The sequence below is a fragment of the Lynx canadensis genome, chromosome B1 (genome assembly GCF_007474595.2).
Source record: "Lynx canadensis isolate LIC74 chromosome B1, mLynCan4.pri.v2, whole genome shotgun sequence".
Classification (NCBI taxonomy): domain Eukaryota; kingdom Metazoa; phylum Chordata; class Mammalia; order Carnivora; family Felidae; genus Lynx; species Lynx canadensis.
This window is the reverse complement of record NC_044306.2, coordinates 146,838,944-146,851,321: the sequence shown is the minus strand read 5'-3', so window position 1 is coordinate 146,851,321 and position 12,378 is coordinate 146,838,944. Positions and strand designations below refer to the sequence as shown.

Genomic DNA, 12,378 nt, shown 5'->3' with positions numbered 1-12,378 from the left:
CTGCTTTGTAGACCCCACCTTCTAATGAGTTAATCTAAAGGTCACCACCACCAGCCAACATTTTTTCACTAAGTCCGAGGCCCTTTCTTCTTTTTTTTATTTCCTATTAAGCATACATCTACAATTTACAAAAACATGAAGTTTTAAACAAAATAATTCTAGACTTGTTCAATAATCATGTGAACCAGATTGGCACATTTTCACAAGGAATAAGGTCTGACCAGATTCTTGCTTTTATGCTCTGGCCTCTCTATGCTCTCTCCTCTAATCTATCATCTGTAAAATAATTCCGGCAGGATAAGATTTCTTTGTTCAGATTTCAACTTTCATTTCATTTACAAACCTAGCCCTACCTCAAGAATGTCTTCTAGAACATATGCTTCCATTTCAGCCGCTGTCTCCACATGTTTTATCAAACTGCATGTTTCTTACTGCACTATGATTAGATCATTGCCATCAGGAACACTCCTCTGTGTCAGCAAGGGAACAGGAAATGGAATGTTCTATTACATGCCTAAAGCAGCTTAGCTGTTCACTAGCCAGGCATCTACCAAAAGAGCAGGGGGTGACTCACTGTGTATTTTTTAAAGATACAGCAGCTCTATTCCAAAGCAAACTTCTGTCAAGTAATTTTAACAGACAAAATAATAAAGTCTCTTATTTTATCATTCCAAATTTTAAAATCCTAAAATTTCAAAAAAAGAAATAATTATACATTTTTAAAAAGCTATTTAAACACGTCTGGCTTCCTGGTTGAACAAAAGAGGTTGAAGTGGGTTACGTAGCAATTTATCCTTAGTAAAGCCTTGTAGTGAGATTAATGGCTATATTAAATACGCAAAGAAAGAGGCAAGGTAATACCAAATTAGGAATTTGCTACATTAGGCAAATGCATTACATAACATATACATTATAGTTGCTGACTTAAGGGTGTCAAAAATAACCTTAATGTAGATTTTGTGAATAGTAAACTGGTATTCTAGAAACTAATCTGTTTGGAAATACCTAAGAGAATGAGATTAACATTCACTGATTTACAAGTTCTGAGGCAAGACATAACCCATCATGGTTATATTCATTTTCTAACAAGTCTTTAATTTCATTTACTAACCAAAGAAATGGTCCTTCACCCCCTTATCACAAATACTATAAGAGTTAAAATATTTCAGATAAAAGAAATTCAAAAACTGTACCTGACTCATTAAACAGCAAATAAAGTTGCTGACTGACTGCAGAGCCAAATTATATTATATTCATTACTGTAACTGATCCTCTATTTAGTAAAATTTGTTACCTTGTCAATTGCTTCCTTACATAATCTGGAATACGAAAAATGCAATGGGAAAGAAACAATGTTTTATGCTCTGTGGCATTAATAAAATAACTGTGCACATGTAGGAGTGCCACACAAATTAACTTGGTGTGATTCCTAAGGTGAACAGTCTTCTAGTCTAAATTTCCTAACTAAAGAAAACGAATTTTTAAAGAAAGGAAAAAAACAGGAAAAAATTAGATAAAGGAGTTATTATTAACTTAGCCAAATCTAAGCTGAGAAAAGTCATGATATGAATGACATTGCCAGTAATGTCTCCTCAAAATGATTGTCATGTTTTAGTGGAAGAGATGTTGTAGTTCTCTTGGGCCTCAGATTATTACCTGTAAAACAGCATAGCATTCATTCAACATGGAATATCTACTGTATATCAGAAACTGTTCCAAGTATAGGCAATAAAGCATAAAATTTCTTAACAGATTTATATGAATATTAAATAAGAAAAATTACTACGTAATATCTGATATTTAGGGGGTACCCTTAATACGTCAGGAAATATAGAAGGGGTTTTTTTCCTAATAACATGTTATTTAAACCTCACAATAATCCTGCCCATAGAAATTTAAAATAACATTGACAATTACATTAAACTTTACTATATGCCACGTGCCATTTCAAATCTTTTGTAGTATTAACTCATTTAATTCTCTCAATAATCCTAAAAGAAAGGGAGGAACTATTATCTCCATTCTACATATATAGAAACTAAGGCACAGAGGGATTAAGAAAATTTGCTCAACTTATTCCCAACTAAGCTAATTAAGCTGAGGAGCTAAGATTTAAACCTAGGCAGCTGGCTCCAGAGTCTGTCCTCTATCTACTATACTTCCTCCAGGTGATATTATCTTTATTTTACAAATAAGGAAATCAAGTCTCAGACAGTGTGCAGTTATATAGCAGAGGTGGAACTGAAATCCAGAACGGTCTGACTCCAAAGGCTTGTGTGGAATTAATGGGAAACAAATGATATTAAAAATGTTTTCCCTCAAGCCATATATAGTGCTTACATCTAAGTATGGGTATGCCTGGCATTTGGAGGCTTCTCAAACAAAATAATTCCATTGTTAAGACCTAGCTTAAGAGAAACTAGCTAGCAAAGTGGCTTTCACGATTTCCTTTCTTCCAGGTCAATTCTTTCTATGCATCAATAAATTGCTTCACCCTTGGATTAAGAGAAGTCAACAAGGTTTCTCTTTTTCAAATCTTCCTCCAACATAAGCAAGCAAAGATAGGTTTGAGTTCAAAGAACTCACTTTAGGGCACTTTTTTTTCCCCCATAAACCAAAAAATAGTCTTTCCAACTTTATTTGACAAGGAATCAGGCCCTCTATGCCTCAAACCAATCAGACCATTTACTATCTCCTTCCTTTCCATTCTAGGATCACAGGGTGTTTTTCTTATCTTTTAGATATTTACTGTTAAATTTTTACCAATAAAATATTGATTACAGCTTTCCTACAGAATTATGGATGCTTACAAACCATTTATCATCTCTCTCTCTCCCTCTTACGGATCAGAGCTTGATCAAAGGAGGAAACATTTTGTCGCCAATATATAACCAGGGCCAGCAAAGTATCTGGCATAGAGCAAGCACTTAAGCATTTGTTGATTAAACAATAAATGCATGAATAAAGGAATTGTTGGATATCCAGTAATGCATCATAATCTCTTTAAATTACTGCTACCATTAGAAATAACTTGATGACAAAACATTATTATTTAGGTCACTATTTAGGTCATTATTTAGGTCACTGAAATAAGATATTAGAAATATTTGATACTATAAGCAGAATATATATTTCAGAACTTATTTAATTTTTTTATTATATAAGCAAAATAATTATTTACTGTTAATTTTATTTTCTAGTACGTTTGTTAATATGATAACCTATGCCACAGCATTAAATACTCTGGACAAAGGTTATGAAAGAGATTCATATGTATCAGTCTTAAAATCCTACATCCTAAAATGAGCCACCTACCTTCCTTCTAATTCAACTTCATATCTTGCAAAAAAAAAAACCCTGTTTTGCCATTTGTCTAAAACTGATTTCAATGGCACAAGGTCGTTTATTTTTTGCCAGCAGCAAAAGCATTAAAGTGCAAATAGTAGTTAACATATGAACAGTTATGCAAATTCAAACCAACATATGTAAATAACAAATTATAAAACAAAATACTTAGTAAAGTAAGATTCAAATGGCCAAAGTGGAGAGAAAAGCCTCTCACAAAAAAGGGGGAAAAGGACAGAAGAAGCTCAATAAATACCAAGATAGGGTAAAAATCTTCTAAAATTTATTAGGACCAGCATTGGTTTCCTTGAATAAGGAACATGAAAACCAAACACACACACACACACACACACACACACACACACACACACAGAGAAATGTGTTGATGACAAGCAAGCAACATTATTTTGTATGATTTAACATTTTGTTTACTCATCTACATAAAACTATTTTTAATCAAAAATTCCTAGTTAAGGGAGTTTTACTCCCATCAAATATTTTTTTGTTTCAAAATCCACATTTTCGAGCAAAACAAGGACAGATAATTGGTGGCAGGACAAATGTAACAATTTCATTGTCCTACATAAAAGCAAACTACTAGAAAAATAAAATCTAAACCAACTTCACCTCTCAAAATGTATGAAATGTAGTCATTATTTTATAATATCTTCATTTTTTTTCTTTTCTAACTGTAAGTTCTATTTAAGCAGAAATTTGAAACCCAAGTGTGAAATAGCCTGGACCAAGCATTAATGAGATACATATATTAAAGAATTAAATAGAACTAAAAGACTAATAAAATCTGGTCAAATTTCTGAAAGCCCAAACATTCTTAAAACAACAGTATCTCCATGATTTTACATAATATTTCTCCTAAACCAATCATGCTATAACTGAGGATTCTAGATGTCTATCTACTAGTAGCACAGTAATATTCTTTTCATTACCACCATAACTTACTTTTTTATTAACTATGGTTTTTATCTATAAAGTAATACATGTTCGTGGAAAACATTCAACATGAAAGAAAACAAAAGAAGTTAACCTACCTCTTACCAACTCCTACAAGGTACAATTAGCTAGTGTATTCCTCCAGAAATAACCTACATACATGATGTATATCTTAGTGTAAGATTAGTTTTTTATACAAATGGAAGCATATTATGCATACTTTTCTGCATCCTATTTTTATAATTTAATACTCCATAATTGTTTCAGGTTAGCACAAGCAGATCTATCCATTTTGGCAGTTGCTAAAATTTTCACTGAAAAACTGTACTATAATTGATTTAACCCATCCCTACTGATGGTATTTCTACTGTCTATGTTTCAAAATGCTGCAATAAGCATGCCCAATAAAAGGGCATACACACTACACATGCCTTAATATAACTGTATGGTGCATTTCTTGATATATGTATTTAAATTTTATGTTACCATACTCTAAAGAAGCTGGACTAATTTATATTTGACACTAAATGAGACTGACTGCTTCCCTAGAAATATTAAGTATTAATGATACAAATCTATTTAAAAACCCAGATCAAAATTCAGCTTCAGTTTGTTTTTTTTTTTTTTTTTATTTTTTTTTCAACGTTTATTTATTTTTTTTGGGACAGAGAGAGACAGAGCATGAACAGGGGAGGGGCAGAGAGAGAGGGAGACACAGAATCGGAAACAGGCTCCAGGCTCCGAGCCATCAGCCCAGAGCCTGACGCGGGGCTCGAACTCACGGACCGCGAGATCGTGACCTGGCTGAAGTCGGACGCTTAACCGACTGCGCACCCAGGCGCCCTCAGCTTCAGTTTTAAAAACATATCTAGATTATCCTTAGTTCATCATTTCTACTTTTCAAGGAATAGCAAATGAAAGTTACACCTCCTCTCAATTAATTTCTGCCCCTTACCAAAATAAATCACATAAATTCATTCCCTGACAGATAAGGAACTTCAATTGCTGTCTACCAAACAAAAAACAAACAAAACAAAACAAAACAAACAAAACAAAACAAAACAACCCAGCAATGATGCGGATGGGAGAAGAGAAAAAATGGGGCATTAACAAATCTGTTTAAAAATTAAAACAATTTTTTTACATCTATTTCTGCTAAATTATAAATTCTATCCAGGTTTAATTGGTTCTTAACTAAGGAGTAAATTGAAGTTTCTGCCCGAATTTAGTATTCTAAAGATACAGAATTCTTTGGGTATATTTTACCAAGGAAATTAATTAAATAATGGTGGATATATTTGCTTCCCTTCCACGTTTATTTCAAACTGTACATTTTTAAGGCATAAAATTCTATGGGATGTCTGGGTTGCTCAGTCGGTTAAGCATCTGACTTCACCTCAGGTCATGATCTTGTGGTTCAGGAGTTCAAGCCCCTGGTCAGGCTCTGTGATGACAGCTCAGAGTCTGGAGCCTAGTTCAGATTCTGTCTCCCTCTTTCTCTGTCCCTCCCCCACTAGCACTCTGTCTCTCTCTCAAAAATAAACATTAAAAAAAAGGCATAAAATTCTAAAGGATTCCTTCCATCATTATTAAAAAAAAATCAAATACACAGTAAGAAGATAGAGCCATACATAAGCAATTTTATCAACATAAAGAGCACTAAACAGTTTATCTCAGCTTCTTGTCATACATTCCAGGTTTAATTTTGATAAAATGTTTACAAATAAGAATGATTAAACCTACACTAGAACCTCCATACTAAATGTTAACAGTTGGACAAGCTTATGGATATGTGCAGGAATACCTAAAAGGTTTAGGTAATGAAGGATTAGGTAAGGATATTAAAATTGTAACTTCATAAAGAGAGTAATACAAAGGCCATCCAGGAGTATATTCTAAACTGAGGTAACAATGAATATTTTATAATAACCTATTTTATTGCTTAATAAGTTTTCATACTAATACTATAAAAAGCCCTAGCAAACTTTTTTCTTAGATAGATCATCATTACCATTTTCGTCAAGCATTAATACAAATCGTTTGTTTTCACCAGGTGACAGGGTTTATACTGCATAATGGATATAGAATGACAAAGTCAGTCCACCTCCAAGAGTCCATAATCTAGAAAAAATTGAACCTCTTTCTCCACAAAGTTTAACATCAAATCTTCAATGATTTTTTTTCCACTTCTCTGAATTACTATCCCTTTTCATTTTTCTTTAAGCCAACAAATAAATAAAACCTAAAACTCTTCTTCAAAAGGGTCAAATATCAATATATTTAAATAAAATATTTCATCCAGATGTGTCTTATGTACGAATGGAATACAAACACAGTCTTGTCCAAATATAAGTAACATAGTAAGCAAAGTAAGAAACAAAGCAGCTTGTTCCTCTTTTCACATCTCCAATAACAGTGTGCCTGTTGGACACTTGCATTTGTTGTCTCTACTCAGGATGGGTCACACCATGAATTCATTCTTTTTCCAGTATTTCACAATAGGTTCTATGTATACAAAATTGATAAAATATTTATTGTTTTTAGGTCACACTCACCCCTCCCAAATTTGTCTGTACTGTACATTTTCAAATAAAAATTTATAAGTACATATATAAAAGGAATTACTTATTTCAATGTTTTGTTTAGTTTTAAACTGGCTAAATCTACTGACAGTATTGCACTCTCAATTTGGTCAGCAAAACATTAGCTGTCTTCTACTCCAAAGCAACAAGTAGCTACCAACAAAATGAAATACAAACACATCTACAGTCCCAACCCTCCACCTCCCGCCCCCAACACATACACATCCCACACAGGCAGAAAAAGTAGAGAACGAAAAGGGGCCTGAGGATAAAATACAAATTACAAGAAAAGACTTAAGTCCAAAACCAACTCTTTAGAGTCACCAAATTCCACCACCCTTCTGAAGGACAACTGTCCTACTCTAGGAGACTGAAGAAACAGCTCCAGGTAACATGCTTAAGATATTTTCCAAAGGCATGGAAAATAATTAGGGTTGTAAAAACTATCCAAGTAACCTTGGATTTCCAATACTGTCACTGGCTCTCCTCCTTTGGTTCCTGAATGGTTTGAAGTCAATGGCAACAAGCTCCAATCAATATGGTCTCTCACGACGCCTGTTACCACTCTATTTCTAGCCTAATATATTCATAACAAAACTTGAATAGTTTGTTGGCAAACAATTACTGCAAATACCAAAAGACTGACTATTCTCTCAGATTCATAACTCCATATCCTAAGAAATGTATTACATTAAATGTCTCGATCCACCAAACGCTAGACCAAAAATTACAAAATAGGGTACCATTCCCTATTCCACTAACCTCATCCTGACCATAGATAAAGAATCTTTAAGGATCTTCACATAAAGATATCTCAGAGCATAATTGACTTTTGGAAGTTCCCAAGGTGGATATACAGACAGGATTCCAACACAACCCTCACATATATGTATGTATGTATGTATGTATGTATGTATGTATGTATGTATGTATGTGTGTGTATGGAAATACTGATTTCATTCTATGTAACTGTAAACTATCTCTTTGGTCATTATGATGCTATCTCACAACACACCTATCTGTTACCATTACTTTCAACTTCCCCCCGCAAATTTCAAGTATCCACTTTACTGCCAAATCTCCAACAAAAAAAAATCACAATATAAGAAAATAGAAGTTATTATTTAACACCTTCATTTGTATGACAGATCTCTCACTAGCATGCTTTATGAAGTCAAATTTAACCCACATTCATATCTTTCGACTCCTCCATCACCAATTTCTTATCACAGTCAAGTATTTTTAGAAAGCCTATCAACTCCCGTTTTCTTCAGGAACATATATGCCAATGTCTCCCAGTGAAGACAGTAGATATTTTTTAAAGGGTAGACACTGAATAACTAATAACTTTCAAATATTTAAAAGCACAACTGAACTGCCAAACATAATTTTATACTTAATATGTTTTGTATGTTTAAAGAAACCATTGCCCTCTTATACAAATTCCACAATTTCCAGTAAAACACTTAGTTTTTAAAGTATTTTTCATAATTGTTTCAAGAATATACATTTGCATAACTTGATTTTTTTTTAGCATTTCAACTTACTTAGAAAACTATGTACAATTTAATATAGGGTCTTATGCAGTTTACACTTTCAATACTTAAATGCAATAATATCATAAAATTTCGTAATTTTTAAAATCAAATCTGCAAAACATACAAGTAGAAATCCGCTTCCCAAAAGATCAAGTTTCTGATGTAAGACCCCTATAACTAAGCTTAAAGAAAAACATTTTACTGGGGCTCCTGGGTGTCTCAGTCAGTTAGGAGTCCAACTCTGATTTCACCTCAGGTCATGATCTCACAGTTCGTGCGATCAAGTCCTGTGTCAGGCTCTGTGCTGATTCTCTCTCTCCCTTTCTCTCTCTGCCCCTCCTCCATTCTCTCTCTCTCAAAATAAATAAATATAAAAAAAAAAAATTTACCTACATACACCATAAACAGGATGCTAACCACCTTACACTAAAGTGGTATCAAAATAAAATTAACTTTATTAAAATAAACAAACAAATAAAATTAATCCTTTCATTCAACAAATATCATCTAGCTAGGGACATAATATCAGTGCCATCTCTAGAAGGATAAAAAAAAGGCCATTTCTACTGCCATCTTCCTTCTTCCAGTTCTTCCAGAAGACAACACCCTGTGTCTATTAGCTGTGGCTCTCCCTGATCACAGGATTTCCTCCTTACAGACAAACTAGGCTTCTAATCCTGGTCTTTAGTACATCAAAGAAAATGTCATCTTATTAAGAGTCACTGGTGGGAAAAAGCGGTCCAAAATTTTCCCATATATCCAAATTTTTAACAATAAATATTTTTTTTAAAAAGAATCATGGAAAGGACTCAGGAATTGACATATAAAATCAAGAGTATATGCCAGTCAAGAAATAATTATGTATTCTACATAAAAATAGCCACATTGGTATTCTATGCAACTTTCCGATTTCCTGGAATTAATCCCAAAGTGTCTTCTACTTCTACCTTAGTTTCTAAAAACCATGTGACCCTGGAATGTCACTTGATAAATAAAATCACTATTATCTAACTAGATAGATGAAAACTTCTGCAATCTTTTTAATGTTATAAATGTGATATATGCAAGTAAGATTTTTTTTTTTTTCCTCAAAATTCGAAGGCCACAAAGGCACAAAATGAACAACAGGTCTTTTTCATACCCGTCTGCATCAACATGGCAATACACTGTTACGCTGTTAATAGGTTTCTAGTGTCTAGTGTGGTTACAGGTTAACTTTAATACTATTTTACTTCTGTTTCTCAATTCACCATTTTTATATTATCTATTGACTGTCCATTGAAGAAATGAGCACTAACCCTTCCTCTCTTGCCCTCAATTTCCTACTATTCTTTTTTTACATTATAAAGTTTTATAATACAACCTATTTTATATATCTTCTAAGTTGATTCTAAAACTAAAAATCAATTAAGTACATTTATAATGTACCCAAGTGAATACTAATTACCGAGGGAAATACAATTTTTTATCATTTAGACATTACTAATTGAAAGAGAATTGAACATGTATCCCAGGCAGATGAGTCTTGAATTTTATTTTAGGTTTCTTCAGTTCTTTGTGAAGGCCCCAAAATTGGCCACTGTAACTACTACCAGGTTTCCTCCCACCCACACTGCCCTACTACTATATCCTCTCTCATGGACTAAATTTTTCATTGTACTATAGTATCTCAAATATTTTCATATAAGGTGCAAAGCTTTTCAAGTATAAAAAAACGTACTTGTCCTCTTACGATAAATAGTGTGGTTGAGTATAGAAAATTTAGGTCCAATCTCTTATCCCCAAATGTGAAGATACTGTTCCACCGTCTTCAAGCATTCATGAAGGCTGCTAAGAACACAGTCATTTCATTTTCCATTTTTTACTCCCTTTCTCTGGCAATAATTGGGGATTTTCTGTTTATCCTTAGAGTTCTGAAATTTTACCAGATGTGTCTAGATGTAACTCTTTTTCCATTCATCCTGCTTGGGCTCTTTCAATCTGAAATTCATTATGTTTCTCCAGCTCATGACATTTTCTTCAATTATTTCTTTCATTATTTTTCTCCTTCCCACTGTTCCTGTTCTCTGCTTCTAGAACTCGTATTTTCAAACTTACAGATGTGAAAACTTTGTGAGGTATTCTCCATATCTCTTTATTTTTCTTGTTTTTTTCTTTCTTTTTTTTTTTTTTTTGCTTCATATATGCAGAGATTTGCTCTTTAGCTCCAAATCACCACTCAGTCTTAATTCATGCTAAATTGTTATTTAGCTAATCCATTAAAATTTTTCTTTTATAATTTTCAAAATCTCTTCTGGTTCTCTGCCCCTTTTTCAGTGAAATTATGATTAATGATTGCAACATGTTCTTATACCTTAAATGAAATACCAATTACAGTTTTTCTTTGAAGTTTTCTTCGAATTATATCTGACATCAGTTGTTCTTTATTCATCTTAATCCTCTTCCATCTTGATTCTCCTCAATTGTCTGATTATCCCTGTCTGTTTATATGGCAAATGAAAAGATTACTTTAGAGACTATGGGAAGCCAAAGTGCGCTTTCTCTGAGGTTGTTCAGTTTGTTTACCCAAGTGGCTTCTCTCTTAAAAGGGACAGTAGTAAGCATGATTTAAGCAAGTCAGGGCATATAAATAAGGCATCCAAGAAAGGTAGGTACCTGCATTGGAAGTCAAGCTCACTGGTAACGTGAAAACCGTTTTCCTCTGGAGTAGCATGCTTTAGTTGCTCTGCTTCTCTCTCAGGTTCCAACATCTCAGTAGTTGCCCTACTGAATTGTTGGTCTACTTTCCTAAGAGCACAGTTCTTAGACTTCAGGCCTGAGGACAGGCACTACTGCCACCAGAGCTGTTTAGGTGAAGAAAGGGCGGGAAGGAGGCCCAACTAACAGCATTTTGGAAACTAATTCTTTTAAAAATTCTTGATTATTACCCAATTACCCACTACTGTTCTTTGCATTTGTTGACTCCAAGCTTGGAGCCTTTCCGAGGTTCCCCTAGGAAACCTGAGCTTACCTCTGGTATCTTGGGTTCCGTTCCTTCTGAGATTATGCTGTCAATCCGATCCGGTGAACTTTCTATCTTCTTCAAAATTTCTGGTCCTCTGATGGTACCTGTAGTGGACTGTGAACTGTAATTTTACTGTTCAACATGCTTTCTCCCCACCCCCTTTTTCTAGTAACATAATCCCTCTTGTCTGTGGGGAAAACATTCCATGTGATTTAGGAGGTGATTCTTCCCAACCCAACAGGGGTGGCAACATGACTCAGGTCTGGCTAGAATATCCCATCCCCTTTCCTTTGGCAGCCATCATTGCCTGGCTGAAAACAAAGCTAAAACAGAAGAAAAGAGAGACTAAAAATGTTGGGAGAAACAGCGCTGATGACATCATTCAAATCCGGATTTATCCACACCTAGGTTGGATCTTCTCCCCTCCTTCCCCACACACATGCTAACATACATTAAACTCACAGACCTAATGAGGTCCTTTTGTTCCTCTTTAAGGTAGTTGACTAATATGGTAACATCTGTTCCTGCTTTTCAGAATTGTGGTTTAATTCAATCATTAAAATATCAGTGGGACACTGGGAAAAAGGAAGTTTAAGGAATGTGCTCAACGCACCATATTTAAAAGAACAACAACTATAAAATAAGACTGAAGAAAGAAAATTAATGTTTACAGTTTGCTTTTACATACATGAGGAGGGGCGCCTGGGTGGCGCAGGTCGGTTAAGCGTCGACTTCAGCCAGGTCACGATCTCGTGTGTCCGTGAGTTCGAGCCCCGCGTCAGGCTCCGGGCTGATGCTCGGAGCCTGGAGCCTGTTTCCGATTCTGTGTCTCCCTCTCACTCTGCCCCTCCCCCGTTCATGCTCTGTCTCTCTCTGTCCCAAAAATAAATAAACATTGAAAAAAAAAAATTTTAAATACATGAGGAAACAGCTGTAAGCTTTATTAAGTACATCTTAT

General features: G+C 34.3%; 1 protein-coding gene and 1 long non-coding RNA gene across 7 annotated transcripts in view; both read right to left on the bottom strand.

Moving 5' to 3' along the window:
* The window catches only part of ANKRD17 (ankyrin repeat domain 17), a 168,174-nt gene that overhangs the window by 131,598 nt on the left and 24,198 nt on the right, over positions 1–12,378 (bottom strand). The window contains exon 1 of one of the 6 annotated variants that reach the window (XM_030313705.1): positions 354–1,457. The exons of 4 other annotated variants lie outside the window; for them this stretch is intronic. In XM_030313705.1, coding sequence (XP_030169565.1) covers positions 354–386 — 33 coding nt within the window. In that variant the 5' untranslated portion in view covers positions 387–1,457. Of the gene's footprint in view, positions 1–353; positions 1,458–12,378 lie in introns of those variants that run through there. One more of the 6 variants, XM_032592971.1, reaches the window with a different exon arrangement.
* Positions 10,274–12,092, bottom strand: LOC115512566. The gene is made up of 2 exons (XR_003968423.1): positions 11,427–12,092; positions 10,274–10,896 (listed from the first exon to the last, which is right to left on the bottom strand). It is a non-coding gene; the product is annotated as an uncharacterized LOC115512566 (long non-coding RNA).